We start from the raw sequence: 12,773 nt of genomic DNA on the forward strand, positions 1-12,773 counted from the left end.
ATTTGGAAGTCTTAGACCATGCAGCCTACCTTTAGCTACTTTCTGCTTCACTAAATGTATAAGGGGAACTGTGCTAATTGCAAAGAGTAAAGGAGCTATTGGGCACCCCTGTCTGATAGACTTGGTAAGGTCAAAAGCCCCTACAATCCCACCATTCACACATAGGGCTGCTGAGGCATTCCCGAAAAGCATTGTAATCATGTTGTAGAACCTAGCACCCAACCTGAGTCTCCTAGGCACCCTCAGAATGGAATCCCATCTAATGCGATCGTATGCCTTATCGAGGGTCCAACCCCAAAAGAAGGCACTTTTGCCTTGAATTTTTTGCAAAATCCATAGAAAGGTTGATGTTCAAAATGTTCTCAAAATATCTCGATTCTTCACAAACCCACTCTGTTCTTTATCAACCTTCTTGCGTTTTTTCAACTACATGGGTGCAATTTTTTTTAAGAATTTCTTTTGGATAGAGCCTGATAGCCGAAGCCAGTGCTTTTGTGCAGTCATGCACCCTTGTTTTGGATTTGCAAATTCTAGCAAAAATAGACCCCCCCAATAAAAAGATTAGTATGTTTGGCATGGAATGCTAAAGTAATATAAGCATGCATGAGAAGAAGGTGGTCATTAGAATGCATGAACAAGGACAAGGAAAGAGGGGAAATGAAAAAAATAAATAAAATCCATACAATATAATGTATGGCAGAGTTGGCACAACTCTCTCCATAAATTTATAATCATAGGGGAGCATGCCTTTCTCCCATTTTGAAAAAGATCACCAGTGTTGGAGGTGTAGCATAGAGGAGAGTGCATCAGTGTTGGATATGTTGTGTAAAAACAAAGCAATCTTGCAATGTCGTACTTATGTGAAGGCTGAAGATCGTCAAATGTAGTTGAAAAATATATTTCTTGACCCACAATACATGGAGGTGGGCAAGAGCAAGGCAAAGCTTACAGCCTCACTCAAGACTATCGCCAATGGCTTGGCCTTCAGTACTGGATTGCAAGCTCCAATGAATCCTTAATCTTCTTATCCCTTCTACCGACAATTGTCTTGCTCACCTTTGGTACATATACTGGGTTAACTTCAATTCTTTCAACTACAAAAATACACAAAATGTCAATACCAAAAAATACCAAACCAACTACAAGGCTTCCCACACAGTTGCATATAGCTATGCATCTTGCACCCGACCCACCAATACACACAATTTTCATAAACCCTTAGCAAAAGTAAAAAATTGCACGTATCCATTCACCTATAACATCACTCATTTTTCTCAGCTATCATGTGTCACATTTGTGCACATCGCTCAATCACTTATAGGCAAATTCCATAGGCATTTGATCAAATGGCCAATTCCCTAGAATGGAAATAGCCACATAAAGAAACATAAACTTTAGATCTTCCAGTAGTGCGTTTTAGTTTACTCCAGTAATGTCCATTGGGAAACTGTTTGTGACATCCTCTACATTGTCATAAATTCACAACAACAGACGACCTATGATTTCCATTACCATAGGATGATAGAGGAACGTATCCCCCTCTAGCTCTCAAAAATGGAATTTCCTCACAAATCTCATGATCGCATAATGCTCCATCTTAAGGGAAAATCAAACAACACGCGTCGGTAGCTCTTAGTGTGGGTTGTAGAAGAACACCAACATCTTCATCTTATTTATCTCTCCAAAGGGAAGCAAACTTACAAAATTTAGTAGTCCTGGAGTCCATGACTAGTTACTGGAGCTTGGAGGCTTTCAACAGCCCGAGCATGTACTAGCTCAGCTACATCAAGAGGCATTGGGAGAATTGGATATAATCATGGACCATACAGGTTTCGTAGGATGCCTCAATACCTTTGTTAAATCGTCGATAAATTGTTAGAGATGTCAAGGCCGCACAACCTCATAAGTTTGCGGGTCAACTGTTGCGCTACGAAGTTCTTAGAATTTTAGATTAGTAAAGGCTGGAGCAAACGTTAAGCTTGGAAGTCCCAGTGTAAGCTTCGCTTTATAGCTCGCACTGCCTCGTAGTAACATCTTGAACATAGCAATACATGGCAGAGTCTCGGTCGCTCGGAGCCCACCATCTCTGCTCTTTCTGAGCGGGTTAGGTAGGACTGTCTTACAACTGGCCATCCTCTAGAGTTTCATATTTTGTGCTAGATGGATCATCAGAAAGATTCAGTGCTGACTCCTCAATGCCGCCCTTCTTCCTCTTCCTTTTGGCCTTCACCGTATATACTCAGCGTTGCTGTTCAGTGCAAAATTGGATTGTAGATGCTCAAAAAACCGATGTGAAGTGGCACGGCATCCTTTATGTCCAATGGGAACCTACACCACTTCTCCAACGAGCCCCCAACCGTCCATCCTTCATGAACTGATAGCATTAGCACCATGAATCTCCATGCCGTCGGCGGACCCTACCAGGATTGTTTAATGGGACTGCATATGGCACCTTTACTTGCACTCTCCAATTGTTAGGAACCATAACGACTTATTATCAAATCAAGCTCTTCTACATTATAACATTACACCTACGAGGATGTCATTCCTTGTCGCAGCCTTGAAATCTTTTACGATTTTCAGGATTTTGTCTATCCTTAATGCACATGGTCTAGAAAATTCACCAAATTCCGTTGGGCAGCATACACCGAGAACTGACCTTATTTGACAATCAGTTGACGATAGGGGAGGGTCACCATTTGGCTGATAAGCTGTGATAAAGCAGGGCAAGCCGATTTAGTCAGGAGGCATGACAAGTGAGGCGTATGCACGCAAGTAATAATACACAAACCTCAGGAGATCTATGTATTTTTGTTTTATTTGTGGGTCCGTGCATGTGTGTGTGTGTGTGAGAGAGAGAGAGAGAACGTCAACCATATCGCTTTTGCTGAGCACACCTGGCATCAGGAGGCTTTGAACAAAAGGAAGTGGTGCTTTCCTCAATTGGGTCGCAACACTATTGTTAGGATAAGTTTAGACCCACGTTGTATCTTTTCTTATTTGGTTTACATTATGCAACATGGCTTCATAAGATTTGAGTATTTCAAAAAACATCTTATGAATATTATAAAAAACGATCTAGTGCTGGCCAAGTAAAAAAGTACTACGATTTTCCCGCCTGATTGATTTTGGCCATGTCGTTCTTGGGTGCCTGCTTCCCACTCACGTCAGATCACGTAACAAAGCATCCCTGAGCTACATCTTTTGGCAAGAGAAGAGATCATGGGGCCTTCAGCAGAAACGCCATTGATTGATGAGCGCTTTCCTGGTCAGCTTCAGTTAACCCTGCCCACATTCTACAGCAGTCGTGGAAAGGTTTTGCAAGCACGCCGTGTCACAGTCCTTCAAGCTTTGCATAATTTCGCTGCCCATTTCACTACTGGTGATTTATACCCATGCAGGATAAATTTCCAATTCTATTTCAGGAGATGAATTTGTGATCGTCATCTGTTGATAGGTTGCCGCAGAGATGTTCTTGCTTATGTTTAGTGCTTGCGGTTCCATCATGGCTGGATTGGATATCATGGGCCAGGCGAGTGCTGTAGCCTTTTCCTTGATAATGATAATCTCTTGTATAGGCCACATCTCTGGCGCGCACCTCAACCCGGCAATCAGTTTTGCGTTTGCTACAACCAAGCCATTCTCGTGGTCCCAGGTAATGACCCTTTTCACATTTCTCGCAACATCGATCGATCTGCAGGTGGGTCCATCTTGGGCCTTGGCGTTATTTGCGCATTGGCGTTTAGCAACCAAGAAACTGGGAATTATAGGTGTAATGGAGAAACATATTCGTCAGCCTCTAGCGAAAACTGAAAGACGAGCTCGAAATGAAGTGATCAAACGAAAGGGCTGGGTATGGAAATTCACAGGTAGCATGGTACGCTGGAGGGCAGTTGGTGGGAGCCATTTTGGGGACGTGGGTTGCGAAGGTTCTCTACAAAGCAGACAACGGCGTAGCATTGACAGAACCCTGTGGTGGATTAGCCCGGGCGTTCGTCATGGAGTTGGTACTGACCTTTGGCCTTTCCTTCGTGGCCACTGCCATGAATACAGAACCAAAATATGTAAGTGCACCTCTACTTGTAATTCTGAAATGGTTGCTTTTCTACCTCTTTTCAAAGAGAGAAAAAAGTGGGGGGAAGGAAACTACTGTCTGGTATAGATCTTTTGAAGACCAAGTAGGTCTTTGAAGCAGTAGAATGCCTAATGCATCATATATGGTTTAAAAACAGAAACAGAGATATTCTAAGAGAGGGTTATTGTGCATGCCTTCGAAGAAAGCAGGGGCACTGCCTTCCTAAGCAAAAACACTGGCTTCTGGAATATTCTGAGAGGTGTGAAGCTAATGTCAAAGAGAGAGGTATGCTGTATGGCTTTGAAGAAAGAAACGACCCTGCTACCCTAAGCTCTCCTTCCATCACATGAGTCCCTTATCTACCTAATTCACAAGCCTTGATACTCTATTATTTGATGCTCACGAGTGGCTAAAAACAGGCACAGAAATATTCTGAGAGGTGTGAAGCTAATGTCAAAGAGAGAGGTACGGTGTATGCCTTTGAAGAAAGCAAGGACCCTAAGCTCACCTTCCAAAGATTGATAGTTAAGTGAAGTGATGGGTCTATTCTGAAGTAGTCCTTATACGATCTCAAGGATCTGATTGGAAAGAATCCTACCTTATTGTTTGACTTGTATATATGAGGGAGGTCCTACAAATGTGCATGGAGTTTTTGAAACGATGAGAGCAATCCAAAGCTTCAAAGGCTAACAACCAAGCTCCTATAATGCAGTTTCCATGGAGGATGGAATTGTTTGTGGGTTCCATCAATAGTCTATATTGGGTAGGATCTACATATGCCAAGCTATTGCCATAGTATATATTGGGTAGGATCTACATATGCCAAGCTATTGCCATGACACCATATGAAGTCGTATAGAGATTTCCCTATGCATGGCATTTGGCCATTTTTTTCTATTTATTGTTGGACCAGCTAATACATCATTGATTGTCACCTTGATCAATAGCTCCTCAGCTATTGCAATCAACCCTAACGCCCAAAAAGAAAAACCTATGTACAAATATAATCTATGAAGCCTCCATGGACAAAGAATGTTTTGCTTGGAAAAGCAACAAGCATTCACTTGTCTCATGCGTGAAGAGATACAATGCAACTCTTTGTATGTTTCTTTGATATTTTGGTTGTTTATAATGTTTAGCAGGTTATTGGTTCATTACAGAGTGGCATACAAGGTGCGCTTCCAATTGGTTTGACTATAGCTTTGAATATGCTATTGGGAGGATATGCACAAACTCTCATACTTAGCGTCTTATTTCGTGTGAAAATGGAGATTATACTACTTTAAAAACATTGAAAATTAGGATTGGTTCTATGGAATCATTTATAGCTCTAATGCAATATGCCAATATTATGTGTGTATCTTACGTGTTTCTCCTTGTGGGACCCAAAACAAACTGATTTATTTACATGCCAATGCAGGGGAATTTCAAGAGCTTCCATGAATCCTATAAGATCTTTGGCCCCATCTATTGTGCAAAACAATTACATACACATTTGGGTATACTTAGTAGCACCTCTGATTGGGGCCATTATGGGTGCCTTCTTTTATATAATCATTCAAAGGGTTACCTTTTAAAGCAAAACAAATGTGCATGAACATGCATACTTCATATTGTTATATATTTGAGCTAAGTTCAATTATAATCTGATATGGCTTATTAATGACCTTGTTATGTATTTCCTTTATTCTTAATTTCTTGTTTTCTTTCTTCTCTCTCTCTTTTTTTTTTTTTGGTGGACGTATTTTAGTAAGCACTGGGCTTGCCCAAGAGACTCCATGGGTCTTTAAAAAACTAGTATAGTTGCTTATACTTGAGCACTGATGACGACATAAGTGTTGCTTTGCTTGGTAATTATGTCTTCCTTTTGTCTTTCAAAATTTTTTTGTCAGCTCATTTTTCTTCTCTTTTGTTTTCTATTTTATTTTTTGTGTAGATTTAGGGACTTTAGACCAACAAAAAATTCTAAATTTGTATGATTGCATATATTCTAGTCTTACAAGGGCATATTGTTATGTATTTTTTGTGGAGCATTATGATTGTTCTCAATACTATATAAAAACTAGCCCTTGAAGTGATTTTCATTTTAGGCTTTGGCCTCGTTTTGTAGCCTTGCATGCTCTTGTAATTACCACTTCACAGATTGGTTTGTAACTGCCATTTCGATCAATTCAATCAGTCTATCTATAACTTGAACTTGTTTTGTGAGCTCACAAGTTGGATTTGAGCCTATAAAAGGTGGTTGTATGTTTTTTCTATGCATACGTACCCTTCTTTGAGGGTTGATCTACCTTATTTACTGCTACATACTACTCTAGATGATATGATAAGTAGTGTAGCTATTGTTGGAAAATATTTGAACATGTACTTCTAGCTCAAGTCTGAGCTTCTAGTATCATGCTTGAATACATAGTGGAAAATTTAATTGTCCATGACATTACTTTAGAATCTAGAGCCTACTTGGAATTTGCATACATACATGTAAATGTAACCATGCTCAAATCTAGAATAGTAAGCTATGGCAACCAATGATTGAATAAGAATGCTTAACGCCCCAAATGATAGTTTCACAAATTGTATCAATCAAGATAGACGGCTTTGATAGCATATTTTGATTGGGATTGCATGTGGTTCAAAGGATGAATTGCATTTTTAATCGTAGTGTTTCTTGCTCTCAAAAAGATCAATGATGCCATTGTTTCTCATTTTATTGATGGTGTTATCCTCTCAAAGATTACCAACCTTCAAAGCTTCAATGTATAGTACATCATACAAGGTGATCCTACTCACCATCTAATTTTGAGACGATCAAGAAATGCCAATGTTGCCTTTGTATGCAAAATTAGAACTGTAGGTAACAAGACTTAACATGGGTTGGATATGCGAATAGGATGACCTCACTCTCAATCCTCTCTTGTTGAAGATCAATTTTTTGTTTTGTTGGTTTGCTATACATTGACATTGGAAGGTGTTGGACAGTATTTTTCTCTCATCCCTAGGTTGACCAATCTATTTGGTGCTTGATGTGTACATAGTGCTTAGCGACCATCTTAGTGCTTGCCATGAAGATGGTCACTCCTTTACTCTAGGGTTTTCAAAGCATGCAACATCCTACTTGTTGCTTGGGATGCAAAGAAATGAGCGTTGTATTAACATAGGGTTGTGCAAACTTGGATAGAAGTGTATGGAGATGGGTGATTGAACAAGGTGAGTAAAAAACATGCAAAAAGAGAAAACCAAGTGCTTGTATTATCATTAAGTAAAGGGAATAAGTGCTCGTCACAACCAACTATAGCTGTAGAGGTGTTTGTGTAACAAGGTGTTGGTGCACAAACTTCACACTCGCTCACCTCGGCTCGCGGGTACTAGTCTATTTCAAGAGCAACATTGACTCAATCTAGTCAAGGACTACACACCTCAAAACTCGTCCTACTTCGAGTTTCACACTTGAGTAGATATACGACCCTACGAGACTAGTCTTTTATGTGAACCGACTTCTAGAATTTCCAGGGAACTTCTCAAAACCATTGGTGTTGATCGGACCAACTTATGTGGCTCCCTCCTACCTGTCCTTGCCTTTAGATCTCTTGTCACTTGGATAGTCAATTGACACAACCTTGGTCCCTAGTTCTTGTTTATTAGGCACTTGGGATGGCTAGTTTGACTTGAGGTCAACATTTTACCTTGGCTTAACTTTGTTCATGTCCTCATAGGTTGTGGACTAGCATGGACAAGCTGGTCATCAAAGTTGAGTGGCTAGCCTAACCGAGAGTGTCAGTGAGTGTTGGTCACTGATGATGCTAAAGGGAAAGAGGTGGTGGGCAAAGTAGGGGAGCCATGGATGCAGTGGTTGCATCAATAAGATCTGACAGTCGGATTGGGTCCTCGTTCCCTAAAGCCGATGTTATGAGCCAAGGATATAGGGCATTGATGATCTCGTTCGGATGTCGGCACCACTCTTCCTTCCATTGCTCGACCACTTGGCCCACATTATGACCTACAATTCCCAAGTGTGCAAATTTATACTTGTGCCTTTTAAATTGCACTTGTGGCATAGTCCATTTGGTGGTGGGGCTTCTATAGACTTCCAAGAGATGGTGCTACATGTTGGTGGCCTCAATGATGTGATTGTCTAGATTTGCTTGATGAGTGCAAGAGCTGAGTATAATGAGTGAGCAAGTGCGCAATTGGTCTAGGAATTTCATGCACTTTGTGCATGATAGTCTATTGCTTGGCTTTGAACATTGCTTGCTGTTGCCTAGCCTTTATCCTAATTGCAACATCAAACTCGTGACAAGCATAATCATAGAGAGATACATTAGCAAGCAACTAATTTAGGGCAATAACTTGAGGTGAAGGCTAGTACATTGGTAGGGTAGTGATAGAACTACTCACTTGAGCCAAGGCAACTTTCACGATTCGATAGGTCATTTGGAAACTGCCTTTGCCGCTCACAAAATCTTTGCATGGATATGGAGGGTTGTGGGAAAAACTTCCTTCTTTTCTCCAAAAAAGGAGACTTGTATTAATGCTTGGAAAACATCATAGAAATCAGCTTCCAAGAGGAGCTAAGGATGGTAAATAGAAAGAGAAAGAAACTTGCTGTCAAAGAGAACCAGCTTGTCTCCAAAGACCCTAGCTCATTGCCTAGGAAATCTTTGGAACAAGGGCACAACCAAGATGGTGGCCTATACATTTATCAGATATCTCCTACGGAAAGGATGTAAAAAACTCCTGCAGGCCAAGCCATGCAAAAATGCTCTTGCCTTTCAGCAACCACTCTCGATCTTGGAGTACTGCGCTTCTAGATGGCGTGCAAAGTAAAGATGATGTCTTGCCAGGTGGTGACTAGTGTAGTTGTCGGAAAGATTTGCTGGTTGCCCATCATCTGTTTGCACAACACGACACAGATGTTCTAGGCAGTAGTAATGGAGACCTTCTTCCAAACACTGTCTTTTGGTGAGGCCGTCGGGCATACAGAGGAAGGCGGAGATGCATCGTATATCTCTATTTGTGAGACTTGGTGGCCTTTAATGTTGTATGCTAGCAAAACTGGATCAACCGAGAAGGCATGCCTCCCTCTGTGAGCCATGCAACCACCCCCCATGTGAAGTCCTGTTGCATTTACTGTGTGAGTCATAGTCTTGAAGGCCACTAGCCAGATCCTCTGAGCCTCAGTATAGCCCCACAACACGTCTCCAAAACTCCTTCGGTGCAATAGAAGCATTTGCCATCTACCTTCATTTGCTCTAACTAAGGGGGGCTGATTGGCAGTCCCCCATGAGCCAATAGCCAAAGAAATATGAAATCTTCTATGGTCTCATGCTAGTCCAAAAATGAGGCTAGAAATGGGATATGACCTCTCGAGGAACATCCTACTCAACCTGATCGTGATCCCTTGAGGGTACCTCCAACTAAACCCTAAGCCCTAAACCGTAAACCTAATGAGGAAGCACTCTAAAAATATCTACTTGTGGGACTGCCGCCATTGTCCACTTGTGCTAGGAATGTTCCCATGTGCTTAGGGTGAGACCACATACCACTAGCTTGCCCAAGAGGGCTCTGCTCTACGTCTCCGAGTCAATGATGCCTAAAACTTTTCATGCATGTGGCATGATCACCGTTTGCCATGCTACTAGGGCTCTGGTTTTCCATGTGCCATCCGATGTTGCCAAAGGAAGGTACATAGCAAGCGTCTTATCCCATTAATCCCAGTGGAAGCAAGGCTATATATGAGGCTGTGGCAAGGAGGACCTGGTTAACTACCAATGCTCTATTGGGCTAGGGAGAGTTTAGTCGAGCTCCAATGCAGAAGCTTGTTTTGAACACTCTCTAGAATTGGGGCAATCTACTGCTTTGCTGGGATATCAATGCCCACCTACCAGCCAAAGTATCTTGCTGTCTATCCTCGTGGAATCCAATAAAAGCCAAAAGTAGCCCCCCAATCTTGAGCCTGCCAAACCTCCTCTATGCTCTTGAAGAAGACCATAGATTTGGTCTAGTTGATTCGTGCCCCGGAGGCCTCACAATAGATAGATAAGGCCCCCTTGACTGTATCAAGACTTGTTGCTGAGCCCTCCACATAGGAAGTTGTATTGTCAGCAAATTTGAGTCTAGCAACTCCTCCCCCTATAAGATTGGTGGTCTCATCCCTATGAGGCCGATTGCCTAATAATGTAGAAAATAGCCCAGTGCTTTTGCTATGAAGAGAAAAGGAAGGGGGCAAGGAGGCAACCCTTTTGGATGAAGCAAGAAAAAAAGGCCTCACTCGTGTGTCCCCAATAATCACCTAGCGGGAACTCCCTGCATAAAGAGCTGAGACCCCTCTAATCTACCTCTTCAAGAAGCCCAATCTCTGCATGGTTCCCTCCAAGAAAGACCACTCCACTCTATCACATGCCTTCTCAAAGTCCAAGAGAAGGATGTCAAGAGCTCAAAAGGGACTCTGGGTTCTTTACAACCATCTTGAGCTGAGGGACCCCATCATTTGCCACAACTGATACTCAGACTCCATAGGAGACTCCAACATAGTACCAAAACATCGATCAATGGAAGGAAGAATGAACTTATAATACCATGGGAGCCTCGAGAAATGGAGCATCATTGAGAAGCGAGGGACACAGTTGTTGAGAATCAGGGAAGATTTGGGGTCTCAAAAGGGCCTCCAATTAGTGTTTCCTAATATCAAGGGATTGGAGAGGGATTTAAGGTGTACCAATAAGAGTGCTCCTTTGTGTGGGGCAATGGTATATTGAGGTGTACAAAAGCACATGTTGAGCATTTATGGGTGGGGAGACCTCTCACGCATGGTTTAGATGCATGATCCTTACTTCCAGCCATTGATCTGAGTCTACAATCCAGGGGATACCTTCAAATTTGTGGTAGAACCCTTCAAGCCCATTAGATCAAGGTGTAGATCTAATGGATACCATCAAAGGATAGAGGGATCAAATCTAAGCCCTTGCAAATGGCAAGGACCTAATGGATGAGATCAAAAGAGAAGGGGGCTCAATTTAAGTCACCCATCTACAAATAGATCCAAGGGTGGAGATGCAAGGAAAAGGCACTGGAATACGGGCCATTGATCTCAAGGATATCCAAGGGTAGACATGCAAGAAAAAGGTGCTCAAATTTGCACTTTTGATCTCTACCATTAGATCTATCCAAGATCTGATGGTCCACATCAAATGGCGACTTCTCCCTCTTTATTGCACCTCTATTTTGTCAACCTTTGCCATTTTGGAGCCCACCAAAGGTGCCTCCCACCAATTTGAGCATCCTAGGCCTTTGATCCAACCAAAAACCACATCCATCTAAAGGCCAAGGTTAATTAATTTCAAAATAAATGTACCCATGTCAGTCGAGTAAATGCTAGGGGACCCTTAGCCCATGGGATAGCATAGTGGGTCCACTTAGTCTTAGCTTAATCCATTTATGAATCCATTCCTTATGAGGCCCTTTTGAGACCCAATTCTCCCCTAATGTCAATTTCCTCCACCGTGAATCCGTGGTACCAGGGAAAAAGATAGACCAAGTGATGGCCAAGGAGAATGCGCTCTGTTCCACAAGACTTAGAGTGGTGGTGGGGGAGCTCAGCTAAAGAATGAAGACACCTCTCCCAGAGATAATGACCTTGTGTATGTGGTCCCATCCACCAATGCCAAGCTCGTCTGAATCCAATCCCTCACCTATCTCCTCATGGGCATGAGGCCAACTATTCTGCCCACTATTGTCTTGTCTTGTAGTGACTACACTGCTTTTTCACCTGTTGCTTGTCAGGATGGGAAAATAGAGTCTTAATGGTTGTAGGATTCGAGGGTGTTGCCATAGAGCCCCTCTGGCCACCAAGGAATTCTAACTCCAAACCAGACAAAGAAATCTTTCGTAATTGGGAAAAACTTCCATTGCAAAAGGAATGGGCTCAGCTACTACTAGAAGAGGTCTTGGGTGATAAAGTGGAGAGAGAGAGAGAGAGAGAGAGAGAGAGAGAGAGAGAGAGAGAGAGAGAGAGAGAGAGAAGCACATGATACAGCTTCCTGTACACTATGTTATGAACATAAACATCTTTATATACATGAGAACCCCTTAGGGTTAGGGTAAGGGTTTGCCTTAATGCCCTTGAGTTATGGTGCAATTCACACCATCCTTAACACCCCCTCTTACATTGCATTGGGAAAGTAGAGGGTACATGTACAAGACCTTTTTGTGGATTTTCTTTGGTGCATATGATAGCATCCAAAACTAAAAAGAAAATTGAAAAGAAACAGAGAAGTATGTGCATGTGTGAGCAAAGTGAGACTATGTAGCTTATGTGATGTTATACATAACGTGCATCTCCCGCTTTTAAGTTTAGGTCATCCTTTGCATTTGGGAACAAAGCCCAAAAAATAAGTTGAAAGGAAGAGGAAGGAAAGAAAAAAAGTAAAATGCCACTTTGATCAAAGACTGGTCGATCAAAAGATGATTGGATGAAAAGCGGTGTGTATGGTTGCATGCCGAGTATGTCAAAGCTAAACATGTCATGAGTCTTCATGGACTGTGTAGCTACTCAGTAGAAGAGTACAAGGTGTCACCAACCCAAAAGAACTGATTGCAATATGTGAGGTATGCTGCAGTAATCTCTGTCATATGGTGCAGGGTTGAAGAAGACTTTATAATCGATGTGGATCTCATGTGGATAGAGTGATCCAGGAACTGA

At 42.0% G+C, this 12,773-nt stretch overlaps 1 protein-coding gene across 1 annotated transcript; it reads left to right on the top strand.

Moving 5' to 3' along the window:
* The first annotated feature begins 3,167 nt into the window (after window positions 1-3,167).
* Window positions 3,168-5,361, top strand: LOC147887008 (aquaporin NIP6-1-like). Its single transcript, XM_087394087.1, has 4 exons — window positions 3,168-3,315; window positions 3,458-3,655; window positions 3,870-4,064; window positions 5,236-5,361. Exons 1-4 carry the CDS (start codon window positions 3,223-3,225, stop codon window positions 5,359-5,361), a joined length of 612 nt encoding a protein of 203 aa, XP_087250213.1. The 5' UTR covers window positions 3,168-3,222.
* Window positions 5,362-12,773: the final 7,412 nt, after the last annotated feature.

Source organism: Dipteris shenzhenensis, chromosome 23 (assembly GCF_047967505.1).
Source record: "Dipteris shenzhenensis isolate YYH24624 ecotype China chromosome 23, Dip_SZ_1.0, whole genome shotgun sequence".
Lineage (NCBI taxonomy): Eukaryota > Viridiplantae > Streptophyta > Polypodiopsida > Gleicheniales > Dipteridaceae > Dipteris > Dipteris shenzhenensis.

What these genes read in the sequence shown, in the direction of transcription:
- LOC147887008 (XM_087394087.1), top strand. Translation starts at nt 3,223, where the DNA reads ATGGGGCCTTCAGCAGAAACGCCATTGATTGATGAGCGCTTTCCTGGT. An exon ending in TCTACAGCAGTCGTGGAAAG is followed by an intron (nt 3,316 to 3,457) that starts GTTTTGCAAGCA and finishes ATCTGTTGATAG; the next exon opens with GTTGCCGCAGAGATGTTCTT. An exon ending in TGAATACAGAACCAAAATAT is followed by an intron (nt 4,065 to 5,235) that starts GTAAGTGCACCT and finishes GGTTCATTACAG; the next exon opens with AGTGGCATACAAGGTGCGCT.